This window comes from Papaver somniferum, unplaced genomic scaffold (genome assembly GCF_003573695.1).
Source record: "Papaver somniferum cultivar HN1 unplaced genomic scaffold, ASM357369v1 unplaced-scaffold_21, whole genome shotgun sequence".
Classification (NCBI taxonomy): Eukaryota; Viridiplantae; Streptophyta; class Magnoliopsida; order Ranunculales; family Papaveraceae; genus Papaver; species Papaver somniferum.
Window position 1 is genome coordinate 10506155 of NW_020631041.1, and position 23968 is coordinate 10530122.

Here is a 23968-nt window from a genome sequence, read left to right on the forward strand (position 1 = left end):
GAGACCGAGAAAGAGGAGCATCTCGGATGAGTGACCAACCGTATCCATTTCTTCGCTAGATGACAAACTTAATCTCTCTCTCAATTCAGTATTCCATCTCTTCTTCTTCCTCCTCCTCCTTCCCGTTTCAGTTGAGTTGAGTTCAAAAGGAGTCAATAATTTCATACCTAGTTTTGATTTTGACTCCAATTCTCTCTCTCAACAACAAGAAGATGACGACGGCTACTACAGTTTCTTCAGTTATCAACAGGACTTGGAATTCTTCCAACTCTTTTAATTCAACAGCAACAACAACCAGAGGCAGCTCAAAATGTCGATTTCGAGGGAGTATAGCTAGTAACTCTATGCTGCTGTCTTTAAAATCTCATCAAACACCTACTAATACTAGGACCAAGCAGAAGAACAATTCTCCTCAAATACCTGATTCACAGGTTTTATTTTCATTTTCATTTTTTTTTTAATTCAAATTGAATTTCATTATTAGTCAAAGTAAATTGTGATTCTTGTTGATGATGAATTGGTAGGTTGTGTGTATGGATTATCCAAGGCCGGAACTTGATAACACCGTTAATTACTTGGAAGCTGCTTATTTTTCATCTTCCTTCATTGTTGCTCCCAGACCTAACAAGCCCTTGACTGTTATCATTGCCGGTGCAGGTAACTATTTTATTCCTTTACTCTTCTTCCTCTATTTGTTTCATTTACTCTTCTAGTTTTGCCAATATGTTTATTACTTCTGTGCTTGGGAAATAATGCCCGGAGTTTATCAGCTCTCAACATGTTTATACATACATACATACTACTTGCATTCATTATCTCAATTCAAACCTTAGATAGATATACTACAGGACATCTCTTTATGTTGTTATTGTAACGCACTGCTCGCTTGCCTCTAGGCTTGGCTGGTTTGTCAACTGCAAAATACCTGGCAGATGCAGGGCACAAACCCATACTCCTGGAAGCAAGAGATGTTCTCGGTGGAAAGGTGACTTCGTTACTTTCTTAAGGGATATACATAGCTAAATCATCTCAACATGATTCCACCGCATGTTACATTATTAATCGAGTATCAGACCTTTACTATGCCCATGATTGAAGCCTTATCATGTCCTTCCTTTGGCTTCACGAATATTTAGGTAGCTGCTTGGAAGGATGATGATGGAGACTGGTATGAAACCGGCCTACACATATTTTGTGAGTTTATTTTCTTAAGCTCAGCGTCCTGTGCACACTTAAAATTCAGTAGCTTCCCATTTCCATGTTATAAGTTCCATTTTCCTGTTATCTCCTTTTTGTTGAACTTCATTTAAGTTTTAGTGTTTCTTTATTCTTGTTTTTGTTTGTATGAAGTCGGAGCCTACCCAAACGTGCAGAATTTGTTTGGAGAACTTGGTATTAGTGATCGGCTGCAGTGGAAGGAACATTCCATGATTTTTGCAATGCCTAGCAAGCCAGGGGAATTCAGCCGATTTGATTTCCCCGATGTCCTTCCTGCACCCTTAAATGGTATGCATCTTTTGCAAATCTGCAAGATATCCTGCTGTTTACATTTGTCACTCAGACATTTTGGGTCTCCATGAGTGGTTTTCAGAATTGGAAGACTGTTACAATGACATTAACAGCATGTCACTTGTTTGTTTGTTTTTTCTATTTAGATCTCGAGGTTTATATGAATTTATTTATCAGGAATGTGATTGACAGGAATCTGGGCAATCTTAAGAAACAATGAAATGCTTACATGGCCTGAGAAGATACGGTTTGCTATTGGACTCTTGCCAGCGATGGTTGGTGGACAGGCTTATGTGGAGGCTCAAGATGGCTTCACCGTTAAAGAGTGGATGAGGAAACAGGTATAGAATCTGAATTCGTTTCATCGGTCACTATTCTGTGGGCTTTAGATTGTCAATTATTGCTGCATTAATGGTTGCAATTATTTGCAAAATACCGGTGAACCAATATTCAGCAAACACACAGCCATTTTCTTGGGTAGTACATCTTTGCTGTTTTTGAACCAAGCTAAACAAGCTAAACAAAAGAAAGGAGATGTTATCCTAGTATGAAGTTACTATATCATTCTTCCCAACTAACTTTGAACTTAGACAAGCAAACTATGTTTTTTCTTAAGTACTTGATCCACAATTGAATATTATGGCTATAAATTTGGCCGTTATATCTATTTTATACTTTGGCTTCGTAATTATATGTCTCTCTTGATTATGTGTAACTGAATTAAGTAGAAGCCTTCACAATTTAGATTAGTATGTTGTTTTCGTATTTTGCTATAATTTCATTGTCTTTCCTACCACTTAGTATCCTCTTTTTTGGGTTGTGCTGGGGTATATTTCAGGGTGTACCTGATCGAGTGACTGATGAGGTGTTCATTGCCATGTCAAAGGCATTAAACTTCATAAACCCAGATGAGCTTTCGATGCAGTGCATTTTGATAGCTTTGAACCGTTTCCTTCAGGTTTGACTATATTGAATTTAATGATATTATGATTATGATGTGTAGATGATAGAATCTATTTGAGATACATCAAATATTTTCTGTGTATTTATGTTACTGAACTGAATGCTGTGCATAAACAACTAATTTATCCTACTAGGAAGGCCCTGTGGCCCCTAATTATGTAAAATTGTTTAGAAGTCTACGCTGCACTGGCGTTGGTGGGCTACTGAAGTTGACTAGAGATATAACTTTTTCTGATGATGAGTTGATGAGTTCTCGTTATATATGGCTGTGTCGGGCTTTCTATCCTAAACTAAGACATGAAAGATGCCTTAAACTGATACAGAAAATGATGTAAGTACACAGGAAAAACATGGTTCCAAGATGGCCTTTTTAGATGGTAATCCTCCCGAGAGACTTTGCAAGCCGGTCGTGGATCATATAGAGTCACTAGGCGGTGAAGTCCGTCTCAATTCCAGAATTAAAAAGATTGAGCTGAAAAAAGATGGTACCGTGAAACGTCTCATGCTCACCAATGGCGATGCAATAGAAGGAGATGCTTATGTCATTGCAACCCCAGGTACAACAGTTAATTTTCTTGTTCTACAATGAGTCGATGCTTGCCAGACCTGGGCTTAGCTTTGCAACTATCTCTTGTTTTAAATTTTCAGTGGACATCCTAAAGCTGCTTGTACCCGAGGAGTGGAAAGAAGTTGGGTACTTTAAAAGATTGGATAAATTAGTTGGAGTTCCTGTGATTAACGTCCATATATGGTTAGTTAAAGTGCTGTGTAAACTTTTAGTTCCTGGTTCTCAATGGGATGTTGTAACCTAGTGAATACTTGTTACTAATACTAACTTTCAGTGGTCAATTGAATTTCACAGGTTTGACAGGAAATTGAAAAACACATATGATCATCTTCTCTTCAGCAGGTCCTTCACTAATTTTAGAAACTACCGTTGTACAAAATCATTTGTAAAAGTAAATAGCAATCGTGTGGTTCTATTGACCTTGAACGTATTTCTCTTTTTCTTCGTAACTTGCATCCCATTCTTCAAGTGCTTAATATCTAATTTCTAAGTTTTGATAATCCTTGCAGAAGTCCCCTCTTAAGTGTATATGCTGACATGTCGGTGACATGCAAGGTAAACATAGAATATTTACTGGATATTGTTCCCATTTGTCAAATTTTTAGTAGTATATTGTTCCTTCTTTGTTATCTATTCCGGGTTAGCATACTTGTTCTCTTATTAAGAGATGTATTTGAATCTTTATGCAGGAATATTACGACCCAAATAAATCCATGCTTGAGTTGGTATTTGCACCTGCTGAGGAATGGATCTCACGCAGTGACTCTGAGATAATTGAAGCTACCATGCAGGAGCTTGCCAAACTCTTTCCTGACGAAATAGCCGCGGACCAGAGCAAAGCAAAAATATTGAAATACCACATTGTTAAAACACCAAGGTCGGACCTCATTCAATTGCAATCTTTCTTTCTAATGGATCGCGATTTTTATTTTCCATAGTTAATTTGAGCGCTCTGGTCATCTGGATGAAACATGGTTAGTGTTTAGTTTGTGAAGACAGGTGTTGAACCTCTGTCTTGTAAGAAAAACCAGCCGATAGGTCATAGGTCTGAAGATATAGTTCGCGAGCATACATGTTTGGCTCTCAGATATTGATGTACCTCCAAATTGGGCAATACCAGCTCTTAAATTTGAGTTTTCCTATAAAGAATGTTATGGTTCTTAATCCTCCCACTAGGAATGTCGACTCTTTGATAATGTTCAGAATCAATGCAGTCGAGAGCGGCTCAAAACTCTAAATTTTGAGTCCCACTGGTGCTACGTATACATCAGTTTTCATTTATTTTATCAGCATTCTTAGTATGTTATCTCTTTCTGAGAGATGCCTTAATCTGATATAGTAAATCTGGGTCAGTTTGTTCTACGCACTCAGAGCCGCACACCTATTCATCCAATTCAATTGTTACGCGTAGGAAAAACCTTTCTCTTTGAAACCATTTTCACTTCTTGTGTTTCAGGTCTGTTTACAAAACTATTCCTGATTGTGAACCGGCACGCCCATTACAAAGATCTCCAATAGAGGGTTTCTATTTGGCTGGGGACTACACAAAGCAAAAGTATTTGGCATCAATGGAAGGTGCAGTTTTATCTGGAAAGCTCTGTGCGCAAGCTATTGTGAAGGTATGCCGAAACAGAGAAACTTTAACTATGTCTTTTATCCACATGTCCATACATCGAACGGAACAGGAAGAATTTTCATTAACACTTTATGCAGACACAATCCTTGTAACAACTTGTTCACTCATATGCTTAGTTTAACTTTTTATAACCTTTATCCATTCTCTATGCTGTTGGGTTGGATATTGTAGTATTTCCAGGTGATTCAATAGAATGGTATAGAAGTGGATTGAACGAGAGGCAATTATTGAATTCTGAAGTGGTAGATATTAGTTAGTTTGTGAGGTAGTATGTGTGAAGCTGCAAAAATTAGACATCACCCTTGACCAAAGTATGTAGATGTAGCACTACTTTATGTACTACTCTAAAAATGTTTCCACCCATGACCCCCTGCCAAAACATATGTGCAGGATTGTGAGATGCTTGTCGCTCGGGTAGAAGAAGAAATGATGGCAGAAGCAACTGTCGCTTAAACAGTTTGTCAGAATTGAAGGCGGAAGTTTGATACAGGAAGCGAAATGAAACCAATCAGGTGTTCCATGATAGATTTGCTGATGAGCTCATATGGAGGCAGATGCAGGTCATTGTTGTGCATAAAGAAAATCCACATTTATCTTACAGATTCAGTTGTCCATAAATATGTAAAAACATTCATCTTGTAGTTCCCATAGATTAATTATGAATCGAAAAATAGGTAAATTGGGGGGGGGGGGGGGGGGGGGGGGGGGGGGGGGGGGGGGGGTGGGGGGGTTGGGTGGGGGGGGGGGGGGGGGGGTGGAGGCGAGTCTACTTGCAGGTACGTACGTATGTTTTACAATCGTCCAGTAATGCAGTAGTCTTGTGTGAGAAATAATGCAAGCCGGGAAAAGTTCAGAGAAAATGGTGGTCCACTTCTTGGAAATATGAATTAATCAAAAATTATAGGACGTGGTGACAATTACTTGTGTCAAGTCTAATGGCTCTAAATAAAGTTTTGTTCTCTTGATGCTCAGTCGCCCACCCTTCTCTTATGACCGTTGGTTTTGGAACTTAGAACAGCTCCAACATGAGGCTGCTCTTAGGATTCCGTCGACACTACACGTTGGGGGTGATTTATGGGTGTATTGGAGTAAGACAGGAGAAGATAAATTACAGATGATTATGTTATTGCTGCTTAGCTAGCTAGGCCTTGGAATTTCAGACCCCTTTGACATTGTTAATTAGTTAATTAGATGTTAATTAGGGTGGATGCTTCTATGTGGTTTCCATGATTCATCATCGTCGCGTCACCAAGAAATGAAAAGATAAGAAAATCATAATACTATTCCGCGTCACATCCATCAAAAAAAAATTATTTATCATGATAATAATATTAAGAGTAGTGTAGTTATTAGTTAATGAATTTTGGTCCCGAGATTTGGATTTTGAATCTTTCATTTTTCCAGGTAATTCTTTTTGTAATTGGTTCTTGGAATATGTATTTTTATTTTGTGCAACCGGGAGGGAGTCTTATCTCAATACCAGTATTGGTAACCGGAGACAAGAAAATGCCAGGCTCTATTTCTCTGTGTCTCTAATATAGCAGTAAGATAACAGCATAAGACTAACTGGGTATCGTTAAGAACGACGAAACCAAGAAGGCGTGAAGATCGAGCTAACACTATAATTACTGATCAAGGAGGATATGAGTGAAGAGGATTCTATAGTTCAGTCACAGGAATATCATCCTTAGGACAGACACCTTGAATGTTTTAAAATATATATAAAACAAAATCTGCCAAATACTTGTAATTACCTTTACCATCGATCATATGTCACATAACCTGAAAACATAACAATAACAGCATCCATTTTAGACAGTTGTTACCTAATTACCCAGACACAAAAAGATTCGCCGGCCTCTTACTTATCCATAATTGTAGTACCATAAAATCGCACACTACATCCAAGGATGAAATTATTAAACTAAACCAAATGAAGATGCATGAACAAACATGAACACAAAGATATACGTGGTTCAGCATGATTACCTACGTCCACGGGATGAAAGGAATGATTAATATTACTTCATGTTTGGTTACAAGTGATGATCTCTCACAATAATTACTTCTTTTCTCTCTAAGTGTGAACTTTCTCTCACTTACAACCTGCCTCTCACTCTCTAGATGCCCTTATATTTATAGGCCAAGGCAGGGATACGACGAAGTTATAATGTAAATCATGGTGCATCTATCTCGATGTTCCTCCTCGGGCCTAACTTGATGTTCCTCCGGTCTATCGACCGGGCCGATACAGTAGGGTCTCCGGACAGTTTTGCATCCGAGGCCGATCCTTTAATGTTATATAGTTCGAGGTTGCCTTCTCCCTTCTCGCCGCTTCGTCTTGACTTTCTTTCTTAGTTTGACCGAGTGTCTTCTGGTCTTCTGTCAGCTTTGTCAGGTGAAGGGAGACTTGTCACGTCCTATAGCTAAATGGTTGTCACGCTCGGCCCTCGTGATTTCTCTTTGTTTGTACCCCCTTGAGTTATTTAGTGCTTCTCTTCCGTCGTTTCTTGGTGCAACTTAGCATGGGATCTCGCCACCTAGCCCTGTGGATTATTTCCACCTACATTTATGCCCCTTCTTTCACTCATGTGCTTGACATGAGGGGAAGAAAATTGCTCGACTTCCCACGTCCCTAGTCATGCCGTGAATCCCGCCATGCAGTTCCCCATTACTACTGCCTTTATGACCTGTAACTGCTGCTGCCGGTTACGATGCCTTTGAGTATAAATTGTGCGGCTTCTACTTCTAACCGTCATTTCTCTTTTCCTACAAAATCAAAAGTTTCTCTCTCCGTGCGATTCTACTCCTTCCTTGCTACCATTAATTCTGGTGACCCTTCTCCATTTTCGCTTTCTTCTTTGGTTTTCAAGTTGACGGCGGCTGCCTTGGTTGGTTTTCTTCCTTCATTGCTCTTTCTTATGTTTGTCTTCGGGTTTCGAGCTCTCCCTTTTGTTCTGTAATGGCAACTTCTTCTCCACCCATGACTGAAAAGAGGTGCGTGAGTGATACTTTTTCTGATAGTGATGTTGTTTCCCTTGATTCTTTGTTTTTGCTTGAAAATCCCTCCCATCATGATTATCGTGCTATGAAATCCCTTTTCCCTGACAGCTCTCCTTCGTTTCCATGTAGGGCTGATAAGAGAATTTCTAAGAAACTGTCTGATGATGAGTTCATTAATCAGTTGAAGGAAGAATTCGACCTTCAGAATTATGAGGTGACTCTTATCTCGGGCCAAACGGGTATGCTGAGGAAAGTCGATGTCGACAAGTTCGAACAGTCGTCCGAGGCGGTTATTATTATTAGGGGCAGCTCGAGCTTGGTCTTCGTCTCCCGATGTATGATCCTAAAAGTCCCTTATACTATGAGGTGCTGTCACAGCTTCGTCCTCCCCGAGGTTTGGCTCAGTGGAATGAAAACACTTATCGCCTGATGAATGAGTGGAAAAGGCGAGGCGGTGGTTACTGCACTGAGGCAGAGTGGTCGACCTATAAACCATTCGATGCCCCAGCATACACTTCTGTCATTTTTGTTGCTAATTATCGGAGCGGGACTACTACCAACGGTGATCTTGCTGGATTCGCCGCTAGCCCTCATCGTCAGAAGGTTCTCCGCGATGGTGTTGCTAGGCTAATGTGGGATGCCGATCCTATTGGTAAAGGTTCCAACAAGCGTGCTCGTCATACGAATGACCCTTACTGGGATCGGGTTCCACTCCTCGTCCGTGGTCAAATTTTGCATGGTAGCTTTCCTCCTCCAGAGCTTTCCCTCGAGCCTTACCCTTTCTAGGTTATTAATGATGATAAGGTATGTTTCTTTTTCTTAGTTTTCTTCGTCCCTTGCTGTACTGGCTCTGGTTATTGATTATCTTTTGGTTGTCGTAGGTTAAGTCTCAGAGCGAGCCTGTTAAGGCACCTCTAATTTCTAAGAAAAGAAGTGCTAGCACAAGGGTCAAGGAGGATCAGGGGAAGGTAACAAACATACAGCCTTAGTCCTAAGTACATGTACTTGCCTTCACATGGTCTGACGTAGGGCCTTGTGCAGAAAATGCCTAGGTGCAAGGATGAGAGTGCTGGGGTGTCCGAGGTTCAAGAGGGTAGGGATTTTGATGATCGGCGTCCCATATCTCATTTTTTGAAGAGGTCGCTAAAAAATTGCTCGGTCGTCTCGTCTGTAGATGTATGTGGTGAGGTTCAGGTTGAGGAGCAGATCCCAAGGCGCAATCCTCCCCGGGATAGATCAATAACGAAGGGTGAAACGCCGAAAGACTCGGATATTGTGATCGATATTCCCGATCAGGATGATGAGGACGACATCTTCGGCGATGATGATGATGATGTTGCTGTTGTGGTTTCTGGCTTGTAGCCTAGCGATCCCGGGACGGCTTAGACTCCTGTGCTGGATAAGGTGTCTACTGCTGAGACGGAGGCGTTGCATAGGTTGCCCCAGAATATCTTTGGGTCGTCATCAAGCGTCCAAACTTCGTTTACTATATCGAGCCCTGTGTGCAATTCTCTCGGTGCCTTAACTTCTGTGAACTTTGGTTCCTACACCGATGAGCAGATGATCGCCGCCGTGCCCCAGTACGGCGAAATCTCGTATACCTTTGACACCATGGTGAGTATCTTACTTGCGCCCGTCTCACTTTTGTTGGACCTTGCTGACACACTTTGTCTTGGAAGGCGAATCCTTAAGCTATGAATCGGGCGAGGTTGGAGGCTGCTCTTCGGCGAAGGGAGGTTCAGCAATTTGAGGCTGTGAAACTTCAGCTGCAGCAGAAGAGGGAGCGATCATGCAATCTAGAGCTCGAGATTGTTACCTCCCTAGGTATGTTGTCGAGATATCTGCAGTTTTTGATTGAGTTTATTCGTGTCAATATCCTAAGTCTAGTGTTATTCTTTTAGCCGAGATAGCTAGTATAGATCTAGACGTTTCTTCGGAATATCGTCTTATGAAGAGAAAATGGGATATTGAAAAGGATCATGTGAAAAATCTGCTGCAACGAATATCTAACAAAGATGGCAGAATAGATCGCCAGGAAGACGAGATCAGGAGGCTTCAGGAAGAACTGGAGCGATGTCGGAGATTCGAGTATGTGCCTGAAGAGATGGACAATCTTCGGGTTCATCTGGGTGAATTTCAAAGGCTCGCCGCCGATAAAACATTATTGGCCGATAACTTGGAAAGTCAGAATTACTCCCTAAGGCTTCAGAACCGAGATTTGCATGTGGATCGGCAACGGATATTGAAGGAGAAGGTTGTAACCGAGCGGTTAAGTTGGGAATCGTGTGAGAAGATTAAGGGTTTCGAAAAATTATCCCAAGACTTGGAATGGGTGCAGTCTCAGTTGTCGGCCCTTCAATTATCCCATAACCGCCAAAGGACCGAGTGGAATGATCATAAGAAGTATTTCCCCACCAATGAATTCAACGAGAAATCTTATAACGAACCTCAAGACTTTCAAAGGCCGATGATGAACTAGCTAAATCTGTGGAGTCTCTATAAATTGTGATACCAACCCTTTTAGGTCTCTTGAGAGCATGTCAGATTGATTCTGGGATTAGGAAGATTTGTTTCCCTTTTGTTGTTCTATGTTGTCTTAGTGCCCCGGGCTAACCGTGTTGTTTGTGGTGGTATCGTAGCTGAACAGGGCCGAGCCCGAGATTTGGAGCAGAAAGTCCTTGGCCTCGAGTGAGAGGTTGGGAAACTGCAGAAGAGTGAGGCCGATATGAAGGCGAAGGTTGTTACTGCCGAGGCGGCTTCTCAACAGCTGAGCCAACAGATTGATAGCGAAAGGATCGCCCACAAGACCGATCTCGCCGAGAAGATTACTGTTGGTGTCAATCATTATATCGAGAAGAAACGTCGCGAGGTCGCTCTGAAGAAAGGAGGATCCAAAGCTGCTCCAACACAAGAATGATTCTGTCTTTTGTGGTGCTGCTTCACTAATTTTCCCATGATCTCAGGTTATAATTCGCTTGAACCTTTAACCCCCTTTTCCTTGATTGCGTGTTTGATGGGGCGATGTGTCGCCGTATTCATGGTTGTTTCCTTTCTTGACACCTTTGTCCTTTTATTTCGAACTCCTTAAGTTGTTATTCAGTCACTCTGCGTTTAATAAATGATACAAGTTAGTACTAAAAATCATTTTTGTCGAACACACTCGATAAGGAGGGTTATCGGGCCCGATGCCATGTCCCAACCGAGGTATCTCATCACTATATCTTAGATTCAGTGGAAGGGCAATAGTCGTTCTAGATGCTAGGTTTGACGACCCCAAGTGGTTATCGACCAACCAACTCGGGCAAGTGGTCACGACCACTTGTGATGGGGGTAACCTTTCAGATGTAAGTAGGTTACCTAGTTGAGAAGAATTTGTATCTTAACAACCTTTGGCATCTGGTTTCCAACCACCAGTACCCTTAGGCTACCTCGGCACTTGCACCCTGCCACTGCCCCGAGTATCGAATAGCCAGTCGACTGTAAGTCACGTCGGCACTTGCGCACTGCCACTGCCACGAGTACGAATGACCATTCGAGTGTAAGTCACCTCGGCACTTGCGCACTGACATTGCCCCGAGTTCGAATGACCATGCGAGTGTAAGTCACCTCGGCACTTGTTGACTGCCATTACCCCGAGTTCGAATGACCATTAGTCGCTCATGTCATGTTTCCAACCCCTCGTGGTTTTAAGGAAATAAATGACAAGATGTCGTACCTGTTTTGTGTGTACCCCTTCATCGGTGATAGAGTTTCAAGTGATGGGCGTTCCAGGGTCTCTGTTCGTGTGTTCCGTCCGGCTTCAGTATCTTATATGCACCTTCGCCTACTTTCGACACCACTGTGTAAGGTCCGCCCCATCCCGCCGCCAGTTTCCCACCCTTTTTGACGCGTTCATAGCTCGTTAATTCCTTTAGCACCAATTGCCCGGGTTGGAACTCTCTCGGTCGGACTCGTTTGTTATATTCTCTTTGTAACCTTCTTTGGTAGTTCTCCATCTTTTACAGCGTCATTTATCGTGTTTCCTCCAGGTCATCAAGCTTGGCCAAGATTAGGTCGGCTGAGATGTTTCGTCTCCATGCCTCGGTTCTTGTAGTGGGTATCATCGCCTCGGTTGGTAATATGGCTTCTGTTCCATAAGTGAGCATGAAAGTCGATAGTCCAGTTGCCTCCCTTCGAGTGGTCATATAACCCCATAGGACATTGTAAATCTCTTCACACCACTCCCCATACTCTCTGTCCAACTTTTTCTTTAAGTTGTCGGCAATGGTTTTGTTTGTAATCTCGTCTTGTCTATTACTCTGAGGATAAATGGGGGCAGCTTTGCTCTTCCGAATGTTAGAAGTGTTAAATAACAAGTCAATATTTTTCCCCTGTAGCTGCTTTCCGTTGTCCGAGACGATTGCTGCTTGTACACCAAAACGGCATATGATATGCTTCCAAATGAACCTGAAGACGTCCTTGTCCCGGATGTGCTTTAAAGGTGCAGCTTCTACCCACTTGGTAAAATAGTCTGTGGAAACAATTAAGTACTTTCTCTGCTCTGGCCCGACATGCAATGATCCTAAAATATCGATCCCCCGCTTGGCGAAGGGCCAGGGACTTATCACCGAGTTCAGGGACACTTTCGGCGAGCATATTTTCTTTCCAAACCTTTGGAATTCCTCGCAAATTAGGGCCATCTGCTTCGCGTCATCATTCATATAAGGCCAGAAGTAACCCATCGTTTTTTCCCTTGCCGACAAACTCTGACCAGAGCTATGATTCCCTGCCTCACCATAGTGTAGTTCATTCAAGATCGACTGCCCCTTTTTTTTACTCAAGCACCTCAGGAGCGGCCCTAAATAGGATTTTATGTATGGAATGTCATCCCTCAATTCATAGGCGGCCGATTTACTCTTGATTTTATTTATCTCGGGTCGGCATTTAGGTAGCTCGCCTGTTTCTAAGTACAAATGAATCGGTTTACGCCAGTCGCCTTCCTTGTATCTATCGGCTGTGTTGACTGCCACATAAGCTTTCCCTCTGGTACTTCTAGAATAGAGGGCGTAAGGATCCTCATTACACGAACGCCACCGACACTTGGATCTGTTAACATATATGCGATATATGACAAGGCGTTGGCATGTCGATTATATTTTCTGTCGAAACTTGGTGCTGGGGATTTGGGCGATGTAGAATTGGGCGAGTTCCCAATACCTTTGTAAAACCGGATCGTGAGTAGCATACATGCCAATTATTTGGCGAATCACCAGTTGTAAGTCGCTAGTTAGTCTGACATCTTGTATCTCCATTTCTACGAGTAACCTTAGGGCATGGATTACGCCCTCGTATTCGGTAACATTATTCGTCGCCTTGAACTGCAATCTGAATGAGTGGACGATCTTCTTCTCTTTTAGTGTTGTAAAGACTAACCCCAGGCCCGATATATCTTTATTAGATACCCAATCGACAAATACCTCCCATCGTGTCGGGATACTTATTTCCAGAAGATCGGCCGGATCTTCTCGGTCCTCCTCCATGCCCGGTATATCCTCCACTTCGTCCTCATCGCTTAGTGGAAAGTCGGCTAAAAAATCTGCTAACACTTGAGCCTTTATGGCCGTTCGCATTTTATAGATGATGTTAAACTGCTTGATTTGAGCTCCCCATTTGGATATCCTTCCAGATCGCCCCGCATTGTCCAGCACTGCTTCAATTGGCGACTTCGTTAATACCCGAATCCGGTGGGCCTGAAAATAAGTTATTAGCTTCTGAGTTGCGAACGTTAATGCTAAAATCATTTGCTCGATTCGGGTACAGTTCTTTTCGGCCGGGCTTAGTGTCTTGTTGATGAAGTAAAAAGGCTTTTCTTCCTTTCCCTCGTTCCTAACCAAAACTGCACTGATGGCATATGATGTTGCCCCTAGATATAGGGTAAGGACTTCGTTGGACTCGTGCCTCTGCAACACAAGGAGGCTTGCCAGGTGTATTTTGATGTTTTGAAAGGACTCCTCACACTCGTTTGTCCATCTGAATTTCTCGCCCTTCTTAAGTGTACCAAAGAAGTTTTTACATATGTCCGACGACTGGGATACGAATCGCCCCAACGCTTCCAAGCTTCCGTTTAATTTTTGCACGTCTTTTACTGTCACCGGTGAGGGAATTTCGAGAATGTCCCTTACCTTGTTGAGATCGTCCTCTATCCCCTTGGGCGTGATGATATATCCTAGGAATTTACCCGATGTGACCCAGAAGTCGCACTTTGCTGGATTCACTTTCATTTTAAACTTCTTCATTGTTTGAAAGGTCTCTCGGAGGTCTCGGAGGTGGTTTTTTGCCAGTCGGCTCTTTACCAACATGTCATCGACATACACCTCGATGATGTCATGGATCTTGTCTTCGAACATATCCCCTATTAGTCTTTGGTAAGTGGCGCCTGCGTTTTTCAAACCGAACGACATCTTTGTGTAACAGTATAAACCCCTAGGTGTAAAGAAAGAGGTATGTTCCTAGTCCTCGAGGGCCAGAGGGATCTGGTTATACCCTGAGTATTCGTCCATCAGTGTTATCGCTTCTTGCCCTACTATAGATTCCACCAGTTGATCGATGCTTGGTAGGGGGAAACTATCCTTTGGGCAAGCCTTATTTAGATCATTGAAGTCGATGTAGACCCTGACTCCTCCTTTCTTCTTGGGAACTATCACCATGTTAGATATCCATTGGGGTTATTGAGATTTTCGGATGATTCCTGAAGCTCGTAGTTTCTTTAACTCTTCCTCAATTGTTGCCTGTAATTCTGGTGCGATTCGCCTCATCTTTTGTCGGACTGGTATGAAGCTTGGATCTATTTTTAAATGATGACAGCATATCTACGGATCAATTCTTTCCATTTCGTACGAGTTCCATGCGAAAGCGTCCATGTTATCTCGCAGAACTACTATGAGCTGGGTTGCTTGCTCCTCCGATAATAAGGATCCGATTCTTAATATCTTCGGATCCTTGATGATACCTAAGTTGATTTCTCGGGTGGGTTCTATGGTCGAGAAGTTTGGCTTCGGTTCGTTCATCGGCGTCGTTCCCTGATTGTTGTAACGGTTCCTTTTTGTTGGTTTCATACGACATGACCGCCTGGGAGATTACCTTTTCCAGCTCTTGAGCAGCCTCGACTTCCTTGGCTTTGTTATTTTCCCTCCTTTGTCGTGCTCGCCTTTCCTCGTTTTGTTGAATATCGACTTGCATACATTGTCTGGCCGCTTGGGAATCGCCAATAACCTCCACTACTCCTTTGTACGTTGGGAATCTTAGTCTTTGATGATAGGCCGACGCTACCCCCTTGATTCCGGCGATCCAAGGTCTCCCGATGATTTCTTCGTAGGGCGAGACGATATCGACCATGCAGAATGTGGTGAGCGTATCGAGGTAGCCTCCCCCATCCGAAACTCTTAAAGCTACCTCGCCCTTTGGGATAGTTACGGTCCCATTGAAACCGTAAATTCGATATGTTGACGGAATGAGGATGTCATCCGATAGCTCCATTATTTTGAAGGTATCATAGAAAAGTACTTCAACCGAGCTCCCACTATCTACCAAAATTCTCTTCACTCCTCATTATTCGATCATCAAAGTGATAACCAAGGGGTCCCCATGGACTTGGCCATTTAGTGGGACATCCTTGGCAGGGAACGAGATAGGTTGTATCATCCATGGCTCCATTGGCAAGGTCTTGGTCATACTGAAAATCTCTTTGCCTTTACGGTCTCCCTTATGAATTCTGGATGTGATCCCGAGCTCAGGTCGTACCCATGGGTAGCCGAGTGCGAAATGGTGTTGCATACAAACTTAGTGGATTTATCGATTCGGACTTGGTGGACTGGTACCTCGGGTATGGTAGCTGGTGGTGTTTCCTGTCGGACGAACTACCTCAGGTATCCATCTCGTATTAAGTGTTGTACGATGTCTTTTACTTCTCGACAATTGTTGTTAGAATGGCCCCGATACTGGTGATAGTGACAGTACTCGGGTTGATCCTTTGTATCTTCGAATTGTACTCCCCTGGACCTTGGGTAGATGATGTCGTTTCTCTTCTCGACATCTTTGAAGATTTCTTCTAGTGGAGCATTTAAAGGAGTGTAGGCCCTTGCCTCGTTTCGGGGAATTTTTCCTTTCTCGACCCATTCTTTCTTTCCATCTCCTATCAGTGGTGGTCCTGGTCGTTTATCGGGTCGCCTGGGGGTCTCACTTGTGGTCGTCCGAGCCGCTGCACTCGCCTCCTGCACTCCTCGATCCTTTCATTCCTCTTGTATTTCCTCCAAGGCTATGTAATGTTCCTGCATTCTCCTCATTTCTTTCAAGGTTTGAGGCTTCTCAGTGAACATGGATATCCAGATCGGGTCTGATTTCCCTAATGCGTTTTCGAATCCGAATATCTGTTGGTCGACTGGTACTTTGCCTATTTCCGTGAATAATTTTCTCTATCGGTCTGTCAAATTTCTCAGAGGCTCCTGGAATCTTCGGTCTAGAGTGAACAATCTATTGACTCTGGGTCGAGCTTTGTTGTTGTGCATGTAATTCTCAAGGAAGGTTTCGACTAAGATATCATAAGTATTGATTGACCCTGTTTGGAGTGCATAGAACCAGTTCCTCGCCTCTCCTTCTAGGCTCGCCGGAAAAAAATTGCAAATGACCACGTCACTGCCCTTCCACTGAAGTAGCGACATAGTGTACATTTTGACGTGTTCGACCGTGTCTCCTGTTCTGTCGAATCTTGATGGGAACGCAGGGAGCGTGCACTTTGGTGAAAATGCCGCTTGGTCCAATTCTCGGGTGAAAGGAGTCTTCTCGGCTTTGCTTATTATCCCTCCGTTGCGTTCCTCGGCCTTCCTATCTCTTCGGGCTCTTCCTCTTCTTTAGACGAACTCTCGGGCGGACCATATCCTCCTCCTGTCGGCCCTGCTGCGTGATGTATCGGGGGTTGACCCGATCGTCCCTGGTTGCTCGACGTGCCCCGACTGGACGATCCTCTGAATCTAGACCTTTGATTACGTAACTGGTAGTTTTCATACTCTAGCGCCAGATTTCTCTGTTGTAGTTCCCTTAAGTTCGCTTCCTGCCTCCTCTGATTTTCTAAAATTGCTAACAATGTTGGATCGGTGCTCTTGTGACCAGAGTGCCCGTTTTGATAGTTCAGATGATATGGGGGGGCCACTGTTGTTAGAGGTGGAGGTGGGAGTGGCAACACAGGGGGAACTCCTCTAGTGTCATTTCTTCTTCCCAACTGTACATGCCTGAGTCGCTTCTGCTCACGATCTAGGGCCTATTGATATTCGGCTCGTCGTCTAGCTCTTCGCCTCTGGGCCTGCATTATCAACGCCTCCTCATCGTCCTCAGTGTCTGATGCAGTCATCCAGTCTATCTTCTCGGGTCCCCCTGGTGTTGGGTTTATTTGCTCTAACGGAGGGGGGTCATCATCTCGTCCCAAGTCGACTTCCTCGTCCACGGTTGGCATCCCTCCTGTTGGTGCTCGAGGGGGGGGGGGGGGGAGGACATTTCCGTGTCTTGGTTCCGTTATCCCTCCTTGCACGCCACTGCTGGTAACCATGTGGTTCCTTAAGGTTCTTCTCGTCCCTGAAGTGCTAGCCATTGGCTCGGACACACCCTTTTCCCGAGTATCGTCTCTACCTACGTCAGCAAAAACAAATAACTCCTTACTTTGACCTGTTTTCGAAAAGTTTTATGGGATGTACGACACCCCCTATTTTGTCCGACTGACCTCACCAATTCAACACTTTTCAACTCTAAGTACAGCTTTTGACGAGTACCGTGTTATGTCACTTTCGGTACTTCGGTTGTGCATTAATCACTATTTGCCCTACATTCCCTACATTCCAAATCATTAAAGACTGGTACTTTCCGAGTGAAAAGCCTTGAATTTGTACTCTTGTGATGACACACTTCAGCCTCTAATTTTCAACAGCGAGTATTATTCCCTCAGAACAATTCAGGGATGACTTACCCTGACTTCCTTGGGTTTATTCCGGTGGATAGTGATGACTACATACAATCTTTGTTTTCCCACTCTCCGATCCAACCCATCGATCTAGAGTCGACCTGTCGCGGTGGGTTTTGTAAGATCTAAGGCTTTCAAGACACCGACAAGGAAATTCTGGTGACTTCAACCAAACATCTGGGATGTTACATGGGAGTTTTTTTTAGAAGTTCTCTAGCTTCCTGAATCCGATGGCGAAAGATGAGTAAAGAAGACGGAGATAACTAATTATAAAAACGCTAGTTTACTCGCTGACTAACACAGCTAGCTGATTTGGTTCCGTTATCCCTCCTTGCATGCCACTGCTGGTAACCGTGTGGTTCCTTAAGGTTCTTCCCGTCCCTGAAGTGCTAGCCATTGGCTCGGACACACCCTTTTCCCGAGTATCGTCTCTACCTACGTCAGCAAAAACAAATAACTCCTTACTTTGACCTGTTTTCGAAAAGTTTTATGGGATGTACGACACCCCCTATTTTGTCCGGCTGACCTCACCAATTCAACACTTTTCGACTCTAAGTACAGCTTTTGACGAGTACCGTGTTATATCACTTTCGGTACTTCGGTTGTGCATTAATCACTATTTGCCCTACATTCCCTACATTCCAAATCATTAAAGACTGGTAATTTCCGAGTGAAAAGCCTTGAATTTGTACTCTTGTGATGACACACTTCAGCCTCTAATTTTCAACAACGAGTATTATTCCCTCAGAACAATTCAGGGATGACTTGCCCTGACTTCCTTGGGTTTATTCCGACGGATAGTGATAACTACATACAATCTTTGTTTTCCCACTCTCCGATCCAACCCATCGATCTAGAGTCGACATGTCGCGGTGGGTTTTGTAAGATCTAAGGCTTTCAAGACACCGGCAAGGAACTTCTGGTGACTTCAACCAAACATCGGGGATGTTACATGGGAGTTTTTTTAGAAGTTCTCTAGCTGCCTGAATCCGATAGCGAGAGATGAGTAAAGAAGACGGAGATAACTAATTATAAAAACGCTAGTTTACTCACTGACTAACACAGCTAGCTGATTTGTCGACAGAATCTCATCGTGGCTACTACCAAACGCCAATGGCGTTATTTGGGAGCTTTTGGAGATCTTCCTGTCGCCTTTGCTACCCAGACGCAAACTAACTGAAAACCTTTCTTAATGACCAAACTTTATAAACAAAAATCTAACTTTTTTGTCCAAACGAGAAGAACAAAAAAAACGAAAAGAGTCACACCAATAGAGTTTATCTCTTAGCATCAACTAGCACTCAAGGTGTTCTTAGGAGCTTTAGATTATCTCATTTGGTGGATGAAATCAAGGTATCCGAAGATGTTAGACGGTCTCCTTAGTCGGCGCCAGAATGTAGTAGCATAAAATCGCACACTACATCCAAGGGTGAAACTACTAAACTAAACCAAAGTGAAGATGCATGAACAAACATGAACACAAAGATATACGTGGTTCGGCATGATTACCTACGTCCACGAGGTGAAAGGAGTGATTAATATTACTTCAAGTTTGGTTACAAGTGATGATCTCTCACAATAATGACGTCTTTTCTCTCTAAGTGTGAACTTTCTCTCACTTACAACCTGCCTCTCACTCTCTAGATGCCCTTATATTTATAGGCCAAGGTAGGGATACGACGAAGTTACAGTGTAAATCATGGTGCATCTATCTCGTTGTTCCTCCTCGGGCCTACCTTGATGTTCCTCCGATCTATCGACTGGGCCGTTACAGTAGAGGCTCCCGACAGTTTTGCATCCGAGGACGATCCTTTAATGTTATTTAGTCCGAGGTTTCCTTCTCCCTTTTCGCCGCTTCGTCTTGACTTTCTTTCTTAGTTTGACCGAGTGTCTTCTGGTCTTCTGTCAGCTTTGTCAGGTGATGGGAGACTTGTCACATCCTACAGCTAAATGGTTGTCACGCTCGGCCCTCGTGATTTCTCTTTGTTTGTGCCCACTTGAGTTATTCAGTGCTTCTCTTCCTTCGTTTCTTGATGCAACTTAGTCTAGGATCTCTCCACCTAGCCCTGTGGATTATTTACACCTACAATAATAATATACTTTTAAGTAGTGCAAGTACCTTTGTTTATTCAGGGTTCAGGACTGTTTTTGGTTTTTCCTCTATCTTTCTCTACCTAGCTAGCAGCTAGCTAACTGGTTCTAATTACTTATGAGCTGAGGAGGACGGCAGGAAGGATATATTACGCTACATATACAGGTATCCAAAACTCAGTATGTTATTTGTTTCTTTCATTCCGTGCGTTAATGATCACCCATGAATTCAACCCAGTGCAGATGTACTCAACTTAATCGTGGTAACATCATTGTCGTCTTTCTTTCTTCTAATATGTTTATGTTCATCACTCCTGAACCATATTCAAGTACTGCATGAATGCATGATATTATGGTCTTGGCATCATTTGTTTACTGATATAGATGGTATTAAGACTAGTTTTTGTTTACATTTGTTTCATTTTCTCGCCTATCTTTACTAGGCGACCGGTTAACATCTGCAGATAATGCCTGCCTACACATAGGAGGAGGAGGAGGTATTATATAATTGAAGATAATAACTCAGGTGAGAGCTAATCAATGAATCAACATTTGCATTTATGTGCGACTAATAATTATTTGAATTTGTCAACCCTATTCTTAATAGTAGTAACTCTGCACTACTTCCTCTTAATCCCTGATTACTGATTTCTTAAGAGAGGAAAAAAAAAGTCAATTAGCAATTGTCTCTGCACTACTTGTTCTTAATCTCTGATTACTGAATTTTTTAAAGAGAAAAAAAAAACAACAACAAAAAAAGTCAATTAGCAACTGGAACCATTCATAATGAATATCTATATTTTGTGTTCCAATATGGAAAGAGTTTCTGAATGAATGACTGTGTCATTGATCATATCATATTCTAATATATCTACATAAATCTGTGGTAGAGCCAGAGGAAGTATATATACTATGTACAAAATCCCAAGTCTTGTTACCCTCCCCATCATGTTTGGACTTTGGGGGGGACCTTTGGGATGGATTAAATGGCTTATTGCTTACACATAACTAGCTGTACCTAATTATGATGTCGACATATCAGTTGAACTCTGCATTTCAACTTCTCATCTTGTTTTACTTTTTATTTTTGTATATATATGTCGGAGTAGAGCTATTAGAATACCTCTTTTTTCTTGGACATATCTTGATTTCTCAGTTTTGAGTGTCAGGGGAAGAAAGGCCGGAATACATCTGAAGACTTCTTGTTCTCCGGTGTTCTTCTGTTTTGGGTTGTGTTCTATATGGCGCTGGCTAAGTTGCGTATCAGAAAACTTTCAGCTGAGACAAGTTTAGATTGAGTATCAGCTCCTTGTCACCAGGGGGAAGATATTTGAGCTAAAGGCTCGTTCTTCCATTAAGTAGATCATCAATATATGTGCAGTCTTCTTTACATATTAACAATTGCTATCAGGTACTTGCTTGCAATCATTCTAGTTTTAGCAAATCAAGCTCATCTATTATAAAGACTTAAATCCAGGATTTTACATGTTTGCAGAAGAAAAGCTTCTTCGTATTGGCTGGCGCTGGTCCTTTTGATGTGCAATGATCAGTGGAACTTTCCGTATAAAATTTATAGTTCTGTGATCCCAGTTTCCTATTGGAGTAAACTAAGGCATCAAACCTTGGAGGAACCGATCTTAACCTGCACATACAAGTCTTAGAATAAGCTGTTGAAGATAGATACAATGAATTTTGGAACTAACCAAGGTGTAAATGGCGGTTTCAGTATTACACGAGAAACGTCAAAGTGTATTCCTGTGGCAAATGGACCTATTCATCACTGGAAACATTCAAATTGGTCAAATGTTGACAACTATGGGAATTATATGGTTCCCGGCAGCAAGGATCTCAGCCTACTTCCAAATAGGGTAATTCCTACCTCATCTATTTCTATATCCCCAAATTTTGCAGAACCAGTACAAAACATGTGCCCCCAGTCCTCAACATTTTGTACCAGCTTACAAGTATCACCAGCGTCAACCTTGGACCATCAGATGCAGTTTCTTCAACCTGGCTCATCGTCAACCCAGTATATGATGCCTCAAAATCAGACCATGTTACCTGTTCAACTGCAAGGTGAAAATTTAGCAGCTTATCAGCGGTATGAGGGCCAGCAGATTATAAATGGTGGACACTCTGAATTGCTTGGAGATGTTATCAGAGATGGCACTTTTGATTGGGCCACCGGCCGCACCATTGATACTACCAGGACAGACAACATTATATCTCAACAAAATGGATTGCAAATACAACCTAAGCGGTTTGACTTTATCATGAACCATGAAAATCAGAATGCTCAAATGGATGTAAGTAAATCATACTGTATAGATGCAGTCAGCATACAGTCGCTTCATACTCTTTTTTTTAATTGTTTTTCAGGAAATTTTCATAGCAACCGAACATTCCCAAGTCCATGGTAATCACAGCCAGGCGAATAGAGGTTTTACATTTTCCCTTGAAGATGAGACAAATTCTGCCATCTCTAGCATTGATGTTTTGCACAAGCCTCGGATGCGGTGGACTCAGAAGCTGCACGACTGCTTCGTACAAGCCACTAATGATCTAGGTGGCGCTGATAGTAAGTAATTCGATTGCATATCGTGGCTTGTTGTGGTTTGTCTTACTCATCATGTTTTGCACAAAAGTTTTGACATTATATTTTTATGAACGATATTTATGGTCTCTCTCTGAAATGCAGAAGCAACTCCAAAAAGTGTACAGATGAAAATGGGTGTTGAAGGATTAACTATATACCATGTGAAAAGCCACTTGCAGGTTTAAAATCTAGCTACTCTCACTATTCAATGAATCAATGATTATTAGAATGCATCAATAAGTAATTATGACTGACGATTACACCAAATTTGCAGAAGTACCGGCTAGCGAGGTGCCAACCTGACACCAAAGAAGGTAAACAGATAACACCTGGAATTTCTCTTGTCTCAAACAGATTATTAGTGTTGCCTTTGTAATCCTAAATGACTGACTGAAATTCACACACAAACCTGCCTATTATTTTGAAACGGAGGTAGTAGTATGAAATTTCAACTTCCTTAATTTTTATGTTTAAGCTTATAATTTTGCAGATAAAAGGTCCTTCATTTCAGAGTTTCTAAACAGGACTGCAGCACCTGAAAAAGAAATTAGTGATCCATCAAAGAAGTAAGTCACTTTCGCATACCTGCATTTCTTTCTTGATTGGCGAAACCTGCAGTCTTCTCAGCATTAGCTAGTATACATGCATACCATTTAGTCAATTAAGCACCATAATCGGTATATGTTCACAAGGTGTAACTAATATTAATAAACTCTGTTTAAAGGTCTGCACCTGAATCAGAATCACTTCGATTGCAGTGGGAGCTTCAAAAAAGCCTTCACGAGCAACTTGAGGTGTGTCACTCCCTCCGTCATCCGTTGTGTTTTCTTTCTTTTTTTTGAACTTACAGATGTATGTGTAATGACGAAACTTGTCATCTTTCTTGCATCCATTTGAGCAGTTTCAAAAGGAGTTGCAGAGACGAGCTGAAGAAAATGCACGGCAACTACAGAAGTTGTTGGAAGAACAGAAGAAAGTGGGAGAAGCATTCATGCTGGCCAGCCAATCATCCTTTTCTTCAACAAATCCGGTAGTTGCTGCTGGTCCCTCATCTACTCATCTAGATTTGGTTCAGGGTCAGTTGAATAACAACGATGCGTCATTGAGATTATCACCACCTTCTCCGAAGAAATCAAGGGTCGAACTAGGGACACCAACGTTTAGGTATTGATTATGTCAGATACAACACCAGTAGCAACTAGCAACAATGTCAAACTGTAATCTCTCTTCATTTATTTATTCGTTCCCGTAATTGATATTCTTACCGTTCATGTTCCTCCACATCCGTTCAACTATACGGGCTTTGCTTGAAAAAATGGGGTGACCCAAAAAATGAAAAAGACTGAGAAAAAATAATGGCAGAGGTTCTTCTGTTACCTCTTTCTTTTGATTAGCGCGTAACTCTTAAGCTAGCAACCGTAATGCACCGGTTTTTACTTTCTAGTTCTGGTGAAGGATGTAAAGAACAATTTCAAACTTTGATCTGCTTAAGCTTTGGAATGACGGATTGTATGCACTTAGTACTGGATCAATTTTACTTCAATTATTTCAAGCTGGGCAGTGGAGATTTTAACCAGCAAGAGGTTGTCTCTAACCGAGAATTCATGTAAGCACCGT

At 42.3% G+C, this 23968-nt stretch overlaps 3 protein-coding genes across 3 annotated transcripts; 2 read left to right on the top strand and 1 right to left on the bottom strand.

Moving 5' to 3' along the window:
- Window positions 1-23: 23 nt before the first annotated feature.
- On the top strand, window positions 24-5355 carry LOC113339774 (15-cis-phytoene desaturase, chloroplastic/chromoplastic-like). The gene is made up of 14 exons (XM_026585002.1): window positions 24-431; window positions 525-657; window positions 897-985; window positions 1137-1194; window positions 1351-1506; window positions 1702-1850; window positions 2348-2467; window positions 2816-3029; window positions 3121-3223; window positions 3335-3382; window positions 3550-3595; window positions 3730-3917; window positions 4497-4659; window positions 5067-5355. The coding sequence occupies exons 1-14, from the start codon at window positions 213-215 to the stop codon at window positions 5127-5129; spliced, it is 1749 nt and encodes a 582-aa protein (XP_026440787.1). The 5' UTR covers window positions 24-212; the 3' UTR covers window positions 5130-5355.
- A 6334-nt stretch (window positions 5356-11689) lies between these two features.
- LOC113339578 lies at window positions 11690-14119 on the bottom strand. The gene is made up of 2 exons (XM_026584821.1): window positions 12876-14119; window positions 11690-12764 (listed from the first exon to the last, which is right to left on the bottom strand). The coding sequence occupies exons 1-2, from the start codon at window positions 14117-14119 to the stop codon at window positions 11690-11692; spliced, it is 2319 nt and encodes a 772-aa protein (XP_026440606.1).
- Window positions 14120-20900: 6781 nt separating this feature from the next.
- Window positions 20901-23867, top strand: LOC113340316 (myb family transcription factor PHL6-like). Its single transcript, XM_026585522.1, has 8 exons — window positions 20901-21166; window positions 21251-22061; window positions 22135-22333; window positions 22454-22530; window positions 22626-22665; window positions 22842-22917; window positions 23076-23145; window positions 23253-23867. The coding sequence occupies exons 2-8, from the start codon at window positions 21441-21443 to the stop codon at window positions 23520-23522; spliced, it is 1353 nt and encodes a 450-aa protein (XP_026441307.1). The 5' UTR covers window positions 20901-21166; window positions 21251-21440; the 3' UTR covers window positions 23523-23867.
- Window positions 23868-23968: the final 101 nt, after the last annotated feature.

Bases quoted from the DNA above. Each gene is read 5' to 3' on its own strand.
- LOC113339774 (XM_026585002.1), top strand. From the start codon at position 213: ATGACGACGGCTACTACAGTTTCTTCAGTTATCAACAGGACTTGGAAT. The intron at 1,195-1,350 runs GTGAGTTTATTT...GTTTGTATGAAG, and splicing joins AACCGGCCTACACATATTTT to TCGGAGCCTACCCAAACGTG. The intron at 3,030-3,120 runs GTACAACAGTTA...TTAAATTTTCAG, and splicing joins TTATGTCATTGCAACCCCAG to TGGACATCCTAAAGCTGCTT.
- LOC113339578 (XM_026584821.1), bottom strand. From the start codon at position 14,119: ATGTCGTTCGGTTTGAAAAACGCAGGCGCCACTTACCAAAGACTAATA. The intron at 12,765-12,875 runs GTATTGGGAACT...ATATGTTAACAG, and splicing joins CACGATCCGGTTTTACAAAG to ATCCAAGTGTCGGTGGCGTT.
- LOC113340316 (XM_026585522.1), top strand. From the start codon at position 21,441: ATGAATTTTGGAACTAACCAAGGTGTAAATGGCGGTTTCAGTATTACA. The intron at 22,062-22,134 runs GTAAGTAAATCA...ATTGTTTTTCAG, and splicing joins ATCAGAATGCTCAAATGGAT to GAAATTTTCATAGCAACCGA. The intron at 22,666-22,841 runs GTAAACAGATAA...ATAATTTTGCAG, and splicing joins CCAACCTGACACCAAAGAAG to ATAAAAGGTCCTTCATTTCA.